Below are 20642 nucleotides of genomic sequence, written 5' to 3'. Positions count from 1 at the left end.
GTAAACGGCCCATTTTAATACGGGTAATGTATCACGAAGCAAATATCGTCCGCACTGGCGGAATGTTACGTGATATCACGTAGTCACATGTTTGTGACTATTACAGCGCCATTTATCACAAAGCGAAAAAAGTAGTCCAACCTAAAACATTCATGTTTATTTACGTACTACACGAATATGTAATACAAAATGGGGGTTCGTATTTTTTTAAAAAAAACGCAATTGATATCCGTTTGACCTATGGAAGCGCCATCTAGCGGGCCAACCATAGCGCCATCTGGTTTCCCCCTTCAAGCTAGACGAGTTTCGTTCTTTGTTGTCTATTCGTTTGATGCTTATTTCGTGACAAAATTGGCCCCGTCACTATCAATGGACCACCCTGTATAGGCATTGCTGACAAAATTAATGGTTCAAATGGCTCTGTGCACTATGGGGCCTAACATCTGTGGTCATCAGTCCCCTAGAACTTAGAACTACTTAAACCTAACTAACCTAAGGACATTACACACTTCCATGCCCCAGGCAGGATTCGAACCTGCAACCGTAGCGGTCACGCGGTTCCAGAGTGAAGCGCCTAGAACCGCACGGCCACACCGGCCGGCCGTTGCTGACCGCAGCGCCGTATTTTGCCTGTTTACATATCTGTGTATTTGAATACGCATACCTATACCAGTTTCTTTGGCACTTCAGTGTAAATATAAATAATCAGCTAAATTATGTACCAGTTTCATTGGAACTGATTTGTAAAAGGATTTTGGAACGTATACGGTGTTCTAACATTAAGACATACCTCGAAGAAAACTGTCTATTGACATATAATGAAAACTTGTCCAGAAAATAGTGATTTTAAGAAACATGACTAGCTCTTTATTTTCACGAAGTGCAATTGAGGGGGGATCTTGATTCCATTTTCATAACACTCTAGGTTTTGACATCGTCTGTCGCACCTGCCATCTAACCGTATTGTCTGCCTGTTGTGTGTAGTCTCAGCTGCGCTACAGGATTCGTGAATTCCTGTCAGAAAAAATGCGTAGTAATTGACGGGAAGCCATCTAGTGAAACTGAAGGTCCGTCAGCCCTCTGTTGTTATTAATCTATAAAAACGGTTTAGGAGACAGTCTGAACGGCTCTCTTAGTCTCTTTGCATTTATTTCCGGCGCTTGCCGTCTTGTAAAGCCATCAGGGCGATCTAGAGAAGATACTGTATTGTGCGAAAAGTAGCAATTGTCCCAGAAAAATACAGTGTGTTAGGTCTTCCACATGAGCAGTAACAAAAAATTCCTTTATATTTCGGTTACATGATAAATTGTCAATTCAACTACATGTCTATTCTAGGAAACATAATTACGATGAACTTAAATTGTATCCATCGTAGAGAAAACGTTGTGGGGAAAGTCGACTGCGTTTTGTTTGCAGAACACATTGAATCTCCAATAAATCTGATAAAGAGACGGTCTAGCACTGCTCTCGTACGTCCTCATCTGCAGTATGTAACAATACGCCCATTTCTTTCCCTACGTACATCAGTAACTGCGATAGAAATCAACAGAATGTTATCTCTGGATTTTTTTACGTTGTTCATCACATGTTTTGAGACATTATTTTTTTTTTTATTCTGTTACAGCTAGCGTCTGTCTCCTGTCCTGGTCTCTGCTTATGTAAGCATTTAAAATTCTTAGTTAGTAAGAATTGCGTTAACTGCAAATGGTATTCATGTGTTTATTTTAAGAGTACTAATCACCATTTTCACAGCTGAGAAACCGGAGCTTGTCGTTCCTGTAAGTACTTGTAACGCTTTCTAGAATAACGGCTACAAACAAATGTCAACCATTTTATACATCTCAAGCAGATCGCCACTAATGGTAACAAACCTTTTTACAGACTGCAGCTATTATCTCACTACGAAGTCTGATGTCCAGGCGCGAATAACACTGGCGCGCCCGTAATAATTAATATTCTCTCAGTCGCGAATTAGAAACTGTGAGGCTTTTATCCCGGCAGCGAAATATAAGCGCATATCTTCATTCTCAAATAATTTCCATTACAGATGTATCTCCTCTTCTCGGTCGGAGAGGGAGAGTTACAAGTACTGCTGGGTGGTAAGGGATCATTGCCAGGTGAGAGCGACGGACGATATCGAAAAAGTTCAAAGGATGGCAAGTTGTTTTGTATTATCGCGAAATGAGGGAGAAAGCTTGACGGGTATTATAACCGAGTTCGGGTGGTAACTATCAAAACGAAGGAATTGCAGTGAGATATTTCTAAGTAACTTCGTTCGCCAACTTTTTTCTCCGAGTGCCACAATATTTTATTGAATTCTACCGACACATGCCGAAACTACCATAGTCATAAAATAAGGGAAATTTTTGCTCTCTCGAAAAATGCTATTTTGTCGAAAACTGACATTCTGAGCGCGTGGCTGTGTACAAAATATAGGTTGACTCTTACAGAGAAAACAACAGCAACCATCCACTTTTTACAAGCTCTTTATTCATTTAAATAGCGCCGTTACCGGTTTCGAACCGAAAGGTTCATCTTCAGACGATTCGTTCACGTTAAGATACATCTTACATTTGCTTTCGCTTTTTGTTTCTCCAAATGATGAAATTACGTTTTCTGAACGTAAATAACCAAAACTTCTCCACTAAAATAATTTGCTTACACCATTTAAAATCTCTGTGAGACATAATTACGGTTAAAAAGACATTGTATCACATCTTATTTTGGTTGTAGGACACCACCACCCCAAGGAAATTTCATCATTTGGGAATACAAAAAGTGAATGCTAATGTACTCTTAAGGTGAACTAGCCGTCTGGAAAGGAACCTTTCGGTTCGAAACCAGTAATGGTGCTATTTAAATAAATAAACTGCACTGTAAAAAGTGGTTGGTTGCTGTTGTCTTCTCTGTAAGAGTCAACATATAACTCACGGAAAAATTTAGTTATTCAGTATCTCCATGTTCTATTTGAGAGGGGAATGTAGAGAAATGGTAAGAAAGGATTCCAAGTAATGCCTACGAAACACGTAAGGGTGATTTGCATAGTAATAATGCAGATGTTCATTTAGATAGTTCGTCGTGGCTGTGGGTCATGTGGCAACCAAAACATCTGATACTGTACAGCAGCATCAGATGTTTGCCAAAACCCGCGTTGCGCTCGCCGGAGCGTGGCCTCAGGAGGGTTAATGTGTGCGACCGACCTTGATGGTCATCCTGGCGAAGTGTACCCTCTTGAGCTCGCAGACGGGGTCTATCTCGCGGGCGTCCCTCAGCATCTCGGCGGCCCGCGAGTCCCGCAGGCGGTCCATCAGCCTGTTGACCCCGGAGGCAGCCCCTGCCACTGCTGGCGACACGGCGTCCCCGCCGGCGCCATCCTGCGCGCTGACGGCGCGTCGGCAGCGGTCCAGGACGTGCGTGTACACGCTCATACTGGCGCGCGCGTACTGACAGCGGGCGGCCTCCCACGTGCGATAGACAGACGCCGCGCTTTCGCTGCCCCGCCTCCGATAAGATACGGTGGTCTTTGGTATAATACCGCAGACAGAGCAGCGTGACGTTAGAGAAACAAGCCATCTGTCAACGACTACCTCTTAAGCCTGGCTCAAAGACACAGATTTTTGCAGGTACGCCCCCCCTTATTTTCTAGAAGCACCTCTGATGTTTTGGCGGATGATGATGTTTGGTTTGTGGGGCGCTCAACTGCGCAGTCATCAGCGCCCGTAAAACGTCCCAATCTTTTCAAAATCCAAGTTTTACACAGTCCAATCTAGCCACTATCACAAATGATGATGAGGACAACACGAACATCCAGTCCTCGGGCAAAGAAAATCCTCAAACCGGCCGGCAATCGAGCCCGGGACGCCATGATCGAGAGACAGCAACGCTATAAAACCAGACCACGGGCTGCGGACTGTTTTGGCCGAGAGTTTACAAATACTAACGAGAAAACTACTGTCTAACTAATTATAAACCTAAAGCACAAAGCGTAGATATTGTACAATATTAATTTATTTAGTGTACCTGTATTCGGCTTACAGAGCCATCATTAGATTTTAAATGACTATCGTCGTCAAAGAGATTGCAATACTCTTGAACAACAGCGTGAAAGATTTTTCACATTCAGAAGTGCAAAAACAGATTAAATGTCATCTTTTTCAGTGTAATAGTTACGTCATTCAAAATGCTAAACAGTAAATACAGTGAGGTGACAAACGTCATGGGGCAGTGATATACCCACCTACAGATGGCGGAAGTATCGGGTACAGAAGGTATAAAAGGGCAGAGCTTTGACGGAACTGTCATTTGTACCAAAACGATTCATGTGAAAACATTTCCAACGCGATTATGGCCGCATGACGGGAATTAACAGACTTTGAGCGCGGAATAATAGTTGGGGATAGAAGCATGTGACATGCCATCTGGGAAATCGTTAGGGAATTCATTATTCCGAGATCCACAGTGTCAAGGCTGTGCCCAGAATAGGAAATTTCTGCATTACCTCTCATCACTAATAATGCAGTGGCCGATGGCCTTCTTTAACCACCGAGAGCAACAGCGCTTGCGCAGAATTGTCAGTGCTAAAAGACAAGCGACACTGCGTGAAATAATCGCAGCAATTAATGTGGGACGTACGGCGAATGTATCTGTTAGAGCAGTGCGGCGAAACCTGCGGTTAATGTGCTATGGCAGCAGACGACCCACTGGAGTGCCTTTGCTAACAGCTCGATGATGATGATGATGATGATGATGTTTGGTTTGTGGGGCGCTCAACTGCGCGGTTATCAGCGCCCGTACAAATCCCCAACCTGTGCTCAGTCCAATCTCACCACTTTCTTGAATGATGATGAAATGATGACGACAACATAAACACCGAGTCATCTCGAGGCAGGTGAAAATACCTGACCCCGCCGGGAATCGAACCATGGACCCCGTGCTCGGGAACCGGGAATTCGACTCCGAGATCACGAGCTGCGGACCCATCGGCACGACATCGCCTGCAGTGCCTCTCCTGGGCTGGTGACCATATCGGTTGAACCCTAAACTACTGAGAAGCAGTGGCTTGGTCAGATGAGCCTGTACTTCAGTTGGTAAGAACTGACGGTAGGCTTCGAGAGTGACGCAGACCCTAGGAGGCCATGAACCCAAGTTGTCAACAATGCACTGTGGAAGTTGGGGGTGACTCCGTAATGCCATGCGCTCTTTTTACATGGAATGGACTGGGCCTCTGGTCCAGCTGAACCGATCTTTGACTGAAAATGGTCATGTTGGGCTACATGGAGACCATTTGTAGCCATTCATGGACTTCATGTTCCCAGACAATAATGTAACTTTTATAAATGACATTGTACAGTGTCACTGGACCACAATTGTTCGCGATTGGTCTGAAGAACATTCTGGACAGTTCGGGCGAATGATTTGACCACCCAGATGGATCCCATCGAACATTTACGGGACATAATCGACAGGACGGGTCGTGCACAAAACATTGGACTGGCAACACCTTCGCAATTAGGGACGGCTGTACAGAGAGCAAGGCTCAATATTTCTGCAGGGGGCTTCCAACTACTTGTTGAGTTCATGCCACGTCGAGTAGCGGCACTACGTTGGGAAAAGGAGGTTCGACAGGATATTAGGAGGTATCCAGTGACTTTTGATACCTCAGTATAAATATGAGTACAACATATCAAAGAATTACACTTAATACATGTGGGAAATAAGCAAGTAGCGTATATAACAACTCTATTCAACATCCACATAGATGACCTAGTCAGGGCTTGGAATAAAATATATCCGCGGACAGAATGACAACACTGGGACTCGATGCCCGCACTGAGGCCATGCTGCGTTCTACAGAACTCATTGAAACGTTGCAACAAGACAACGCCCACACTCGACTCACCACCCGAGAAGATTTTGTCACTGGAATACGCCGAAAAATCCTGCAGTCACAAATATCAACTACACCATAAACATCAACAGGAAATAATTCTTAACACAAGTAGTGCCTCAGAATTAGTTCCTCTCTTCTCAGTATCTATTGGGGTATTACATGTCACGCATATTACACTGTCGATTTTCCCACTTCGCTGGCGCAAGTTGAAACACTTTGCCGCTACAGGGCTCACTATTGTAGCGTGTAACATGCCGGAGACAAGGTGACAATTATTGAACTACATGACAAAAAACGTAAATTAGTTACAAATTACGGCTTGAGCACACTTTATTCAGCATATAAACGGCGTTACAGATATTCCGATTTAGGTTATAACATGTTCGATAGGGCTACCATCATTGGCGATGATGTGCTGCAGACCAATAGCGAAATTCTGCATGACCCGGTGATGTAATGCACGACCGCATGTTGCAGGTCCTGTACGGGCCTTTCTGGTACAGAAAATGTTCGACTGCTGCTCTGGCCAACACATTCTCCAGATCTCTCACCAACTGAAAACGTCTGGTCAATGGTGGCCGAGCAACTGGCTCGTCACAATACGCCAGTCACTACTCTTGATGAATTGTGGTATCGCGTTGAAGCTGCATGGGCAGCTGTACCGGTACACGCCATCCAAGCTCTGTTTGACTCATTGTCCAGGCGTATCAAGGCCGTTATTACGGCCAGAGGTGGTTGTTTTGGGTACTGATTTCTCAGGATATATGCACCCAAATTGCGTGAAAATGCACTCACATGTCAGTTCTAGTATAATATATTTGTCCACTGAATACCCGTTTATCATCTGCATTTCTTATTGGTGTAGCAATTTTAATGGCCAATAGTGTACGTACTACCAACGTTCTCTGTCGTTTGTTGCATGTATTCCAATCTCCGTCTTCATTTAAAATTTTTGGCCTTAACGGCTTCGTCTAGTAACAGGGAAATTAATCCTTGATGTCCTAACATATGTCCTTTCTTCTTGTTAATGTTTTCCACATCCTGTCCCTTCTTCTCGTTAATGTCTCCCACATACTCGTACGTCTATCCTCGCCGATTCTGCGGAGAATGTCCTAAATTCTTATCTTGGTAGTCCACCTAATTTTCAGCGTCCTTCCATAGCACCAGATCCCAAATATTTTTGAGTTTCTCCTCCCACAGTCACCTAAAGATGTGGCGCTGTGGTTAGCACACTGGTGTCGCATTCGGGAGGACGACGGTTCAAATACCCGTCCGGCCAACCAGATTTCGGTTTTCCGTGACTTCCCTAAATCACTCCAGGACAATGTCAGGATAGTTCCTTTGAAAGGATACTGCCGATTTCCTTCTCCATCGTTGAAACAATTCGAGCTTGTGCTTTGTTTCTAACGAACTCGATACTTTTTCCGTCGTCCACAGTCCATGGTGATATGTGTTTGCCCTAATATGGAAAGAAAGTAGGTAGCGACAAAGATAGCTACAGGTACTGTATCGTGTTCGCCCACTTCCGCTAACTGTTGCAGTTTCTGCAGCGGTTGTCAGCGCATGGTCAAGTCTTGCCCGAGTTTGGTGGCCGAGTATTAAAATGCAAGCCTGGAAACTGTAAAGTCGCGGGTTCCAATCCCAGTTAGACACCAGAATTTTTCAATCTGCCTCTGCTATAGCGTTTTGAAGATACGCCAGGAACGATACGCGGTCCCGATTGCACGTTAAGCTGTAGGTCCCCTTTCCTCGTTAGAGTTATAGGGTTAGGTTAAGGTGGCGCTAATCCCTGAAGTGATGTCCAGTTGAGAGAACTTGCAAAATAGGAGGCTGCCATTCCTTTTGAGGCACTCCTAGCCAACCATGCAACACGAATTTACTTTTACACCAGAAGAGACATTCGTAATCCATGAGTAAGATTCAAAAGTTCACCAAATATCTCCTTCCTTTAGAGTGTCAGTAAAATCTAGGGAGACTCTCGAAATTAAACGCCGTACATTCATAACAACCTACCACTCCTTCCACTATGGCAGAAGATACCCTAGTTGCGAAACGAGACGGCGCTCCCTCCTAACTTTGTTACTCGCACGTCCCAGGGGGCCCAGATTAGCATTTAAGTGAGGCAGCCGGCAGGCGGTCCTTCCTGATCACAGCCTAATACGGTTCTTCCAGCTCCGCCTGTTACGGCCTCAACGTGCCGTGCATTCTGACCCTTGAACACTACAGTTTGTCGTGTTCATGAACGCTACCGATAACGAACTGATAAATACGCCAAAGGCAGGGGATTAATATTTATCTACAGCAAGCTCTCTTACTAAAACAGATTTTGAGACACGTAGCATACGCTAGACGATGAGTCTTACCTTCAAATTTTCATTACTGTTACGCGTCTTTTCTGGCGCCGACAGTGCTTGCAGTAGTGGGAGCGTAGTCAATAATGGTTTTGGGTCGGCTGAGTTCAACATATAGGGAAAGAGTCGCGGTAAACTGAATCGTTGAAGTAGAAAGTACTGAAGGAGTTGTATCGAGGAGTATATTATCTGATGTATAGAGATTAATGAGAAGACCTGAACTCCTGTTGAACAAAGTAAATTTACTGGTCCAGTTGTCGAATTACACGGTTATGTGAGTATCCACCGCTAGAGGGGACACAATTGTGCGAAATAATTTATAAGCGACCTTACTATAGTAATAATCATCAGATTCGCACTGGACGAGAATGAGCAACCAGTGGCTTCTCTGGAAATAAAAGGACCTTGAATTGTGAATAATATCAGTGTGAAGGAGTGGAATAGTCAGGCATGTCCTATCGTTTGAAGATTAATAAAGTCAGTGGACATTTTGTTTCATTGCAAGGAATCCTTGTCATCACTGATTATTGATTTTGAATGGTAGTTAATTAAGGCACGCCGTAGCAAGTAGGCAGAGGGTGTCGCCATTTGCTGAAGTGATCTGTTTGTAAGTCGTCTCCGTTCGAAAAATCAGATTACTTTCAAATTAAGTGTACTGTAGAATTACGAGAAAAATGGAGGGGGGGAGTTTACAAGACGATTCTAAACTGCATTACCTTACCAAAAAATTGAAGCACCCATGTTGAGAGAGCATATAATGTCGTTTCAATAGAATTTACAAGCAGTTTCGCAGCATGAACTCAGCTACTAGTACGATGCTGCACTCCCTCCGATGTGAATGTACGCACTCATTCTGTTGAGAAGGGTATTATAAAGTAGTTTATCCGCTCCTGAGGAAAGGTGGCGCTGTTGTAACTGATCTTTCATAACCTGGATACTGACTAAGACGAAGTTGGGCGTCCGAGTTGAGCCCACAATGTTCTACCGGAGATAAATCTGGTGAGCTTGCTGACCACAGAAATATTTCAACATCTCGCAGGTTGTTCATATAGGCACGTGCTCTTTGTGGACAAGCTTTGCCCTGTAGAAAACAGGCATCGCGATTCTGCTGCATGAGAGGTTATAACATGAGGACGTGCGGTGTCCGTGACGTACTGTTGTGCCATCAGAATTCGACAGCCACCAACAGCGGTTACCTGAGGTCATACTCAATAGCTTCCCACACCATGATACCAGGAGTAACAACTTGCGATACATCTCCCCTTGTTAAAGTGACATGTCCAGTTGCTGATTGTAACAAAGGGACTGTAGACGTGAACGTAATCGTTGGACATGTACATCACACAAACCTCGCAATGTTTCTAGTTCTCCTAACCTAGCATCTTCTAAAGATGCCCATCTCGCTGCAAAAGATAGCGCTCAGTCGTGTCTCTGTAATGGCGAGAATCGTAGGAAAAGCCGTAACTATTTTTCAGTAAAGAGCTCACAATTTTTGTTCGAAGGAATGCCTTTATTTCATGCTGTATTTCTTAACACACTACTGTTAACGTTACATGTGAGATACTGCACAAGTCACTAGTGTAAATCTGTACTGTACACTCGTGAATCAAGATTAACAGTTTTTGATATTGCTGAGCAACCGACATATAATATTCCTTAAACGAACACATCGCCATTTGACTGTTTTATTCTTTATTTATGTACACCCAGGTTTCGCCCTTTTATGCTATTTTCAAGTATTGGATTTTATGTCTTTATCATATATTGTAGAACACTTAACATGTCAAGCTCAAAGTTGTCCGTAAATTAAGAACAACATTGGCTCCTCACGAAATGCCAGATGTGAAATCACCATCTTGTAACAGACTAGTAAACAATCGTGGGAGCACATCATATTTAGTAAAACCAGGCTTACGTTAGTAAATAAAAGATGAGCACATATACTTAAAACGTAATTATAGTGATTTCACTATCGTTACGTTTTAAGTACAAATGCATTATTTGATAAAGACATAAAATCAAATACTTGAAAATAGCATAAAAAGCCGGAACATGGGTTGTACTTAGAAAAACAACAAGACAGTCAAATGGGGATGTGTTCCTTTAATATAAGAATCAAGATTACTTACGTACATGCAGTATAGTTTATAATCAACACAGTGACTCACATACGTGTCTAAGTATCTTTCTGATGAAATCTCAGAACTGCTAACCCACTCTTAACATTCGTGGCCGTGCACTCTTTCTGCTAGTACAAGAACCTTCTGTCTCGAGCATTTCAACCATTCACAGGCCAGGAAATTTCGTGCTACCTTGTGAGATCGAGACTTGCTCAGGCAATAGCGAGTGAGGGCGCTATTTCCAGCCGGGTTGTGATATCGTTACTCAGCACCTAGGCGCCACCGCTGTCCTCTACCCCCACTGCGGGTCTTGAGCCATATTGCACCATATCGTGTAGGGCCCACGCGATCACGCAGAAGTGTCGCAAAACGACGTGGCATGGACTCGACTAACGTCTGATGCTGTGCTGGGGGAATTTGACACCATGAATCCTGCAGGGCTGTCCATAAATCCATAAGAGTATGAGGGGTTGGAGATCTCTTCTATCAGCACGTTGCTAGCCATCCCAGATATTGTCAATAATGTTCACGTATGGAGAGTTTGGTGGCCAGAGGAAGAATTTAAATTCAGAAGAGTGTTCCTGGAGCCACTCGGTAGCAATTATGGGCGTGTGGAGTGTCGCATTGTCCTGCTGGAATTTGCCAAGCTCGTAGGAATGCGCAATGGACTGACTGGGTGCAGGTAATCAGGCTGGATGCTGTGTCACCTGTGAGAGTCGTATCAAGACGTATCAGGGGTCCCGTATCACTCCAATTGTACACGTCCCATATCATTACAGAGCCTTCACCAACTTGAACAGTCTCCTGCTGATATGCAGCGTCCAAGGATTCATGAGGTTGTCTCCATACTCGTACACGTCTATCCGCTTGATACAATTTGAAACGAGACTCGTCCGACCAGGCAACATGTTTCCAGTCATCAACAGTCCAATGCCGGTGTTGACGGGTCCAGACGAGGCGTAATGCTTTGTATCGTGCAGTCATCAACGGTACACGAATGTGCCTTCGGCTCCGAAAGCCCATATCGATGATGTTTCGTTGAATGGTTCGCACCCTGACACTTGTTAATGGCCCAGAACTGAAATCTACAGCAATTTTCGGAAGTGTTGCTCTTCTGTCACGTTGAACGATTCTCTTCAGTCGTCGTTGGTCCCTTCTTGCAGGATCTTTTTCCGAACGCAGCTCTGTCGGAGATTTGATGTTTTATCAGATTCCTGATATTCACGGTACACTCATGAAGTGGTCGTACGGGAAAATTCCCACTTCATCGCTACCTCGGAGATGCTGTGTCGCCGGCCGTTATGGCCGAGAGGTTCTAGGCGCTGCAGTCTGGAACCGCGCTGCTGCTTCGGTCGCAGGTTCGAATCCTGCCTCGGGCATGGATGTGTGTGATGTCCTTAGGTTAGTTAGGTTTAAGTAGTTCTAAGTCTAGGGGACTGATGACCTCAGATGTTAAGTCCCATAGTGTTTGTAGCCATTTGATCGATTTTTGATGCTGTGTCCCATCGCTCGTGTGCCGACTATAACCACGTTCAAACTCACTTATATCTTGTTAACCTACCATGTAGCAGCCATATTTTGTCTTGCCCAACGCAGTGCCGTATTCTTCCTGCTTACATATCCCTGTATTTGAATAGGCATGCCTGTATCAGTTTCTTCGGCGCTTCAGTGCAATTTGAATTTAAGTGGGTACTTTAATACGGATAGATGGTTATTAAATAAGTTACGGAGCAATTTTAGTAAAACTGTACTATAGCATCACGTCTAGCTTTCGTATGTGCGAACATGCACTTTATGTTAGAGATGTCACACATTCTCCTGTACACTTTCCTGAGTTTCTGTAATCGAACTCTTTGCGCTTCGTTTTCAAGCCCAATTGGTTCTTTGGTTTCACAGAGGTAGCTGAAGCGCCTGACATTTTGATTTGTCTCAAGTTCATGTTTAAGTTTTGATAGGGCTTAGAGCCATTTGAACCATTCTAAGGGATACTGATACGTGGTTCAACTGACGACGGTTGGAGGGAGGAGAACAGATCGCCGATGCGCAGGCGACCGGTAAAACCGTCGTCGGAGTCGGAGGCGCCACGGAAGCGGCCGGCAATTGGGTGAAGTGCCGCTGAAGACACTCGTACCTGAGCTGGCCTTCTTTGCTGCACCTGGACATGTCTTCGGTTGCTCGTCGTATATAACGATTGCGCGGCACCCGCTGATTTGTGTATAAGAAGGCACATGGCAACGGAGATCAATGGTGATCTGTCAAAAATGGTTCTAATGGCTCTGAGCACTATGGGACTTAACATCTATGGTCATCAGTCCCCTAGAACTTAGAACTACTTAAACCTAACTAACCTAAGGACATCACACGACACCCAGTCATCACGAGGCAGAGAAAATCCCTGACCCCGCCGGGAATCAAACCTGTGAACTAGGGCGTGGGAAGCGAGAACGCTACCGCACGACCACGAGCTGCGGACGGTGATCTGTCGTACACCGTTAGGAACGGGGTACGTTTGGAATTGCGCCCATCTTTCGGCAGTGTAACCATATACAGGGTGTTACAAAAAGGTACGGCCAAACTTTCAGGAAACATTCCTCACACACAAATAAAGAAAGTTTGGCCGTACCTTTTTGTAACACCCTGTATATTGGCGTTGGGGCGGAAAGCCGCAATAACGTCTTCCGCCTGGAATTGGAATGGTAGTTCGAAATCTTGTATGGTGCGTATGCCCAAGCTTGCGTGGCCGACAATGTCTCATTTTGATTCACGAAGTATTCGTTGCACGCTGCGTCATTAACCAATTTGGCGCACGCTCTGCCACTAAAGAAGGAGAAAATGGCTGCCTAAAACGTCGGAAGCTGGGACTTACCTTCGTCGCGAAAGAAGCGTTCCAATTCCAGAGCCTTTTGTCGTGTCTAATCATTGTAAAATGTGAATCGTAATGTGGATTTTCAGAAAGGGTTGGCCATGATTCTACCAGGTAAGCGACGCGTGTCGGCCACTGAAAGTAAACAACAGCGAGCGCGCTCTCTCCGCAGGCGGAAATACACAGCGAGTCCACAAATGCACGGCAGCGAAAGTCAGACTGATGGCTGAGGCGGCGGACTATTACTGTAACTTTTACTGAAGGCAAGATACGTCGCAACAGGTCTACTGGAAGACGGATTAATTGCTGGTTCATGTACATTCGAAGAAATCACAGTTGTACTTCAGAAGAAGCTGTCAAGAGCAGAACTACTTACATGAAGCACCAATCTTTGCCAGGAGTTGGAATCTTAAGAAGAAGACGACAACAGTCCGTACAGTTTTGACTGTAAAGTGTTAAGATACCAAGTACTCAGTTATCGTTATACGCACGAATATGGAAATAACTGTCATTGTTTCTACAACTCTTAAAGGATACAGGCAGTAAGAGTACATTCAACACCGCGCGGGGTAGCCGCTCGCTGAGGCGCCTTGTTCACGCGGCCATCCCCGTCGGAGGTTCGAGTCCTCCCTCGGGCATGAGTGTGTGTGTGTTGTCCTTGGCGTAAGTTAGTGTAAAAAAAATGGTTCAAATGGCTCTGAGCACTATGGGACTTAACATCTGAGCCGCGCGGGATTAGCTGAGCGTTCTAAAGCGCTGAAGTCATGGACTGTGCGGCTGATCCCGGCGGAGGTTCGAATCCTCCCTCGGGCATGGGTATGTGTGTTTGTCCTTAGGATAATTTAGGTTAAGTAGTGTGTAAGCTTAGGGACTAATGACCTTAGCAGTTAAGTCCCATAAGACTTCACACACATTTGAACATTTGCACTTAACATCTGAGGTCATCAGTCCCCTAGAACTTAGAACTACTTAAACCTAACTAACCTAAGGACATCACACACGTCCATGCCCGAGGCTAAGTTAGTGTAAGTTAGATTACGTAGTGTGTAAGCCTAGAGACCGATGACCTCAGCAATTTGGTCCTTTAGAAACTTAACACAAATTTCCAATTTCCAGCACATTCAAAATTCACATCAAGGTTTGAGACAGGACTAGAACTGGGAACCTACTATTAAGAGCCCACGACTTTACCACGAGTACTCGCTGTTCGGAGCTCTTGTTTTGTACTGTAATAGTTTACCTTGGCCAAAACTTACCTGCTTCGATTTATCTCTCACACGTTTGTGATGCTCCCCTAAGATACGTAAGCTTTTTCCAGGTTGCTGTGAGGCACTTAACGGTGCATCGATTTTTCTAGATAACTGTGCTCCTACGCAATTCCGATGTGCTTCCGCTCCCTTCCATTACACGTCCGCTTGATTCGCGGACGCGGAAAGCACACAGTGTGCTTGGGTACACGTCAACATAACGCCACTTGACGTAGACATAGATTAAAAATCTGTCGAGATTAGTATCTGGTGCGTGATGGAGATATCTTTCAGCGGAAAGTTGTTCTGATAGACGTTAGCCTATCTCAAATACAAGCTGAACTCCTCTCCTTTAGATATGCATGAAACATTAGATTAGTACGTTTTTCTGGGCGCAATACGAATACAAATTCTATACGAATGGAATTTTTAACCACCAGCAGATACAAACAATCCTGTTGGAGGAACATCCGAAACTGAGCATTATATCAGAGGTTGAAAATACAGCTTCAGTTGTTCTGTGCTCATAGGTAGCACACCGTGCCTAGTACACGTCTACCGCGGCGCTCGGGGGCCACAGCACCAAGTTACGACACCTGAAGATGGGCTTATAAGAGCCAGAAACCGGTCGTGTGAAAATAAAAGAACTCTACAATTGAAGCGGTGTTTTCAACCTCTGGCATCAGCAGATAATCTCCAACAAGCTGCACATAAAATTATAGAATAAAGCATTACGATTTAAGCATTTATTACATCTCACTTTACGATCTGTGAAATGCCGCTTGCAAAAAATTCTGCCATCTGAGACTGCAAACAGTCCAAGACAGTTACTCGAAGATCTGCAGGTATTGTACAAAAATATAAAAACACCAAAAACACAACACATTACGGTGCGTAAATGGGTGTAGGTAAACGGTTAGCATTCAAAACACCTTCCAGTCCTCTCCTGATGGATAAATGCAATTGCTGTATGGTTTTCAAGGGAACCAAACAATCTTCTTTCAAAATAGTGGCAAGTTTGGGTAACGATGATGGAACTGGATAGCGATCACACACTCTTCTCTCCAAATTAGACCACAAATATTACTGAGTCCGGTGACTGCAGTCGCCAGGGGAGATGCGATCATTCATTCTTGTGCTCACAAAACCAGTCCTGTAGAATGCGCGCTGTGTGAAAACGGGCCCTGTCGTCGTATAAGACAACATCACCACTGGGAAACAAACATTGTACCATGGCTGGACCTGATCATTCAGAATGGTCACATAATCCTTGCCAGTAATACAACCTTGCATAGCAAGCATGCGACCGATGGATACCACGCTATGGTTTCCCAAATCATCACCGAAACGCCGTCATGTTGCACGCTTGGGACGTAAACCAGGCCAGAAGTTGGAAACAGCCTGAAACAAAGCTCATCCCATCAAGTGACATTCTTCTGTTGATCCATAGTGCAGGTTTCAAGGCACCACGTTTTCTTGCAAACAGCATTTGCATTATTGTTGAATGTTTTTGAAGTTCCGGCTCGCAATACAATTCCCTGCTTATAGAGCTCCCTTTATGTTGTTTTGGTATTGACAGGCTTCGCGAGTGCGACTTTCAGTACTTCAGTGACCTCTTCAGCTATCGTTTTCATCGTTTTTGTCAAAATTCTCTTCAGTGAGCGGCTGTCACGATCACTCTATACAATTTACGTCCGCGTTGTGAGTTAGAAGATGAAGGTTTTCCGCGTTCCCGGTATATAAATTTTCGATATAATGTGTCTTGAAACACCAGACAAAAAATGGCTCTGAGCACTATGGGACTTAACTTTTGAGGTCATTAGTCCCCTAGAACTTAGAACTACTTAAACCTAACTAACATCACATCACACACATCCATGCCCGAGGGAGGATTCGAACCTGCGACCGTAGCGGTCGCCGGCCGCGGTGGTCTCGCGCAGTCCGGAACCGTGCGACTGCTACGGTCGCAGGTTCGAATCCTGCCTCGGGCATGGATGTGTGTGATGTCCTTAGGTTAGATAGGTTTAAGTAGTTCTAAGTTCTAGGGGACTAATGACCACAGCAGTTGAGTCCCATAGTGCTCAGCGCCATTTGAACCATTTGAACCGTAGCGGTCGCGCGGTTCTAGACTGGAGCGCCTAGAACCGCTCGGCCACTCTAGACGGCGAAACACTAGACACTTCGACTACCTTCGTTACAGAATCACCCATGATACGAGGTGCAATAATTGCCCAAGATCAAATTTACTTAGCTGCGACATCATTCACTGACAGCTACACAGAACACTGTTCTGACCACGACTGACGCTAGAAACGTATCGAGGACACTGCACATGTGTTCAGATAGGACAGCGTACCCTGCAGGCTTATCCAACATCTGCAGCTATGTTCAAATAGACATTTCTCCTGTTATTTCCATATTTTCGTCCAACCCCTGTATATTTACATTGCATAGTTTTAGAAAATGTCTCCCAATACATTTTCAGTCTGCTGGATTCTTACATGGTTCATACTCAGAATTTTCCCTGTGAGACACACACACACACACACACACACACACACACACACACACACACACACACACACACACAAAGCCAGAAAGAGAGAGAGAGAGAGAGAGAGATAGAGAGAGACAGAGAGGGAGGGAGGGGGGTGGGGCGAGTGTGAAACAAGATGCCATATGAGAATGTAGCACCAATACACGTAACGCGAAAAAGCTAATAGCCTGTTACATTACAGGAAACGAGGAATATCAAACCATTTAAGAAAACACACGTTGAAGGTTTTTGTGTACATAGACATGGCTTTTAGTATCTGCATGTAAGAGAGTATTATACTGCATCCTGTGTCTCCTCCAATTTTTTAGTTTCATTTAGGTGGCTGTCGGAAAGCGCCTGAGAGATATATTGGAAATATACATTAAAGACAAGTCTCGCGCGTACACACACACACACACACACACACACACACACACACACACACACACACACACACACACACACAAGACACAACTACCTTTATGCAGTATGTACTTCCGCAGCATGCAATCAAAAGTACGGAAAGCCAAACCGGATGAATGTAAAGGATCACAGTCAACGTCATCATATCGGGCAGTAAGAGAGTAAATCATTTTTTCACCACGGCATTATATCGACCTATGCGTGGAGTTATGGATACAAAAGACAAGTGTCATTAAGAAACACTACTGACAAATAGTGTGTTAAGTATGCGACGGGAAACAGTCAAGAAATTTCGCACATGTAGTGGCTTTGTGGAAGGTCTCGTGATACTAATATAACTGTAGATGAAATCTATATTGAGAATGAAGAGAAAGCTACTCTGTCATTATTATACGTTATTTGCAAGGCACGGGAGATAATTCGTTACACTACACATATAAGGAAAAGACTCAAACCTTACGATCTTAACGTACAACCATAGGTTACTTATGCTTCTTAAAAATTAAATAAGCGATTTTGTTGATGTTTATGACTTATTGTGCTGTGTATGTAAAACACTGACTGTTCAGCTGACCATTATACGTAATGTCAGTAGTCGTTGATTTCTTTTTCAGACTTTCGCAATATAGTGTGTGATTATGGTGGTGTTGTGCTACTACCCCAGTCTCGTCCTATCTTACGTCGATCGTGTTTTACCATTAGGACATGTTTGTGTAATATTGCCGCCCAGTAGACTAAAGGAACTGTTGACAAAATACGGGTGTCCTGCACATTATCTACAATTACATCATTAATAACTGTAACGCAGCCAGTGTACGCCCAAGTGGGTGACAGAAGGTAAGCGCATGTGCTGTGAGATTTTACAACATAAACAAGTAATCTTCTCACTAAACGATGCAGTCATTATAGTGTACGAGTTAAGTGAACAGGCAGTGTTTTCCCACGGGGTGACTTTGGCACTCGAGAAACAGTTTAGTTTTAACTAGCGACCCGCCCCGGCTTTGCACGGGTGGCGCTAAGAATTTATGGATTGGATTGTTTGGGGGAAGAGACCAAACAGCGAGGTCATCGGTCTCATCGGATTAGGGAACGAAGTCGGCCGTGCACTTTCAACGGAACCATCCCGGCATTTGTCTGGAGCGATTTAGGGAAACCACGGAAAACCTAACTCAGGATGGCCGGACGCGGGATTGAACCGTCGTCCTCCCGAATGCGAGTCCAGTGTGCTAACCACTGCACCACCTCGCTCGGTAAGAATTAATGGCCAGATGACTTCCTTATAATACATGTAGTGATCAGCGTGGCAATGCATGACGCTCTCGATCAGAGTTACGTCGCGCCACACTTTCGGAAAGAGTTTCCAAAGAGTGAGTTAAAGCCTGATGTTCTCGAACCACAGCAAGTCTCGCTTCACGATTTACATAGTATTCTTGAGATGGCATAATCCTAAGCCTTTTATCCATTCAAGTGTACTGTGAAAGAATTTACCATTTTCTATGCATTTTAATTGTAAACTAAATGAAATCAAAATTTTATAAGTAGGCACCCAAATCACAAAGTAAACTCCATAAATCCGTTTCTCCTAGTCAAGAATTCAAATATAAATAAAACATATCGACCGAAGCAAAGAAATTATGTAAGGTCTTTTATACAAAAAGCGAAATCAAAGTGTATACCCTAACCAAGTAAATTCAGTGTTAGTTTGTATTCGTTAGGATAAGGTTGCGGTGATTATCTCTGTCATGATGTAAACTTCCAAAAATACTTCTGTCAGTAAGGTGAAAATCTAACAGAGCCATCTGTTGATTCTGTGGTATATTACGATACTAACAGTGCCATCTAGTGGTTTTTTGATGTACCAAGTCATGAGGATAGTGTCAGTGAAGTAAACATCCGCACTACTAAGCTCAGTAGACTTATAGAACTTTAAATTAAGATATCTTTCTCCGTGATATGATTTTGATGAAACAAAGCCTGTATGTTGCCCTAAGCGTAGCTCAAATAACCTGTGAAAACCCCACTAAAATTCATCTAGTAGTTTTGGAGATTAGCGTGTTCATACAGACAGTAAAAAAACACTCTCGAAATTTGTAAAAATAGTCATACTGTATTCCGTTACACTTCCTATATCATACGCAATCAAGTTTGGGCGAATATTTTCAGTATACAGACATAACAGTTCTACAGTTTAGTTATTAGTATAGATTGGGCCTTGTTGTAATTCCTAACCATAAGATGCAGTTACTGTAGGCCAGTATGTAAAAGCATGAACAAACGGATCCAAGGGAGGAAGGGCTCTTAAGCGCCCCCTCCTCCCCCTCTACCCTCGCTCTGCACTCCAAAACACTGTTTAGTAAAAGCGTTTATATACGTAAGTATATAGGGTATTTCACAAATCCTGTAACAGGTTTATAGTGGTTGTAGAGGGTAGTTAGTAGACCATATTTTGTTGAGGAGCTAATGTCCGAAAATTTACAGTTTGGATATAAAATGAGTTTGAAGATCGGATCACTTTCAAATCTCCCGCTTCACAACAGCACACAATGGGGACAATGAATGAGCTCTGACATGTGTACTTTCCAGGTGCACAATGTATGGGCAATATTTCGAGTATTCGTCTTGTCGTCCTCTTCTACGCGACGGAAGACGTTCTCTTCAAAGGCGAGTATAAGGTACATTCGTGGAACACCACAGCAAACCCTCGAAGTAAAGAACGTACCAGTTTCTTCGAAGTCATCATCGTCGTCGTCGTCGTCGTCGTCGCTCAACCAAAAAAATGGTATGTGATGTAATTACTATCAGAGGTATCGACGACAGCGCCCTGTTCTCAGTTTGTGTGACATTTGAAAGTTATCCTATCTGCAAACTTATTTTATATGCAAACGTACATTTAGTGACATGGCTTCCTCATCAAAACTTTACCTACTGTGTTCCCTCTACGACTCCCAGTAGCCTGTAATAGGTATTGTGTAACGCGCTTTATGGGTTTCCACATTTTTAAGCTAGCTTTCGGACAATATAGTAGTATACTAATAGTCTCGAAAACGGCAAGGAATCACAGAAAATTACAAGCAACTGTGGCGTTTCTTATTGACGAGACTAGGCCTGCATTCTGATCGCTTGCGGAAAACATTCCAGCCAATTACAGGCGCCTGTCCACAGATGAATTGTACCTGCTGCCGACAAGAAATGCGGCACGGTTCGAGAGTCCA

The 20642-nt window shown here is 44.0% G+C and overlaps 1 protein-coding gene across 2 annotated transcripts in view; it reads right to left on the bottom strand.

Annotated features, from left to right (window-relative positions):
* The window catches only part of LOC126262421 (multiple C2 and transmembrane domain-containing protein), a 1124939-nt gene that overhangs the window by 467969 nt on the left and 636328 nt on the right, over window positions 1-20642 (bottom strand). The window contains exon 1 of one of the 2 annotated variants that reach the window (XM_049959056.1): window positions 3201-3284. The exons of the other annotated variant lie outside the window; for it this stretch is intronic. Within the exon in view, the coding sequence (XP_049815013.1) occupies window positions 3201-3275 (75 nt within the window). The 5' untranslated portion in view covers window positions 3276-3284. Of the gene's footprint in view, window positions 1-3200; window positions 3285-20642 lie in introns of those variants that run through there. 2 annotated transcript variants of the gene reach the window in all.

Source organism: Schistocerca nitens, chromosome 6 (genome assembly GCF_023898315.1).
Source record: "Schistocerca nitens isolate TAMUIC-IGC-003100 chromosome 6, iqSchNite1.1, whole genome shotgun sequence".
Lineage (NCBI taxonomy): Eukaryota > Metazoa > Arthropoda > Insecta > Orthoptera > Acrididae > Schistocerca > Schistocerca nitens.
Note: the sequence above shows the minus strand (reverse complement) of the source record. Positions and strands in the feature narration are given on the sequence as shown.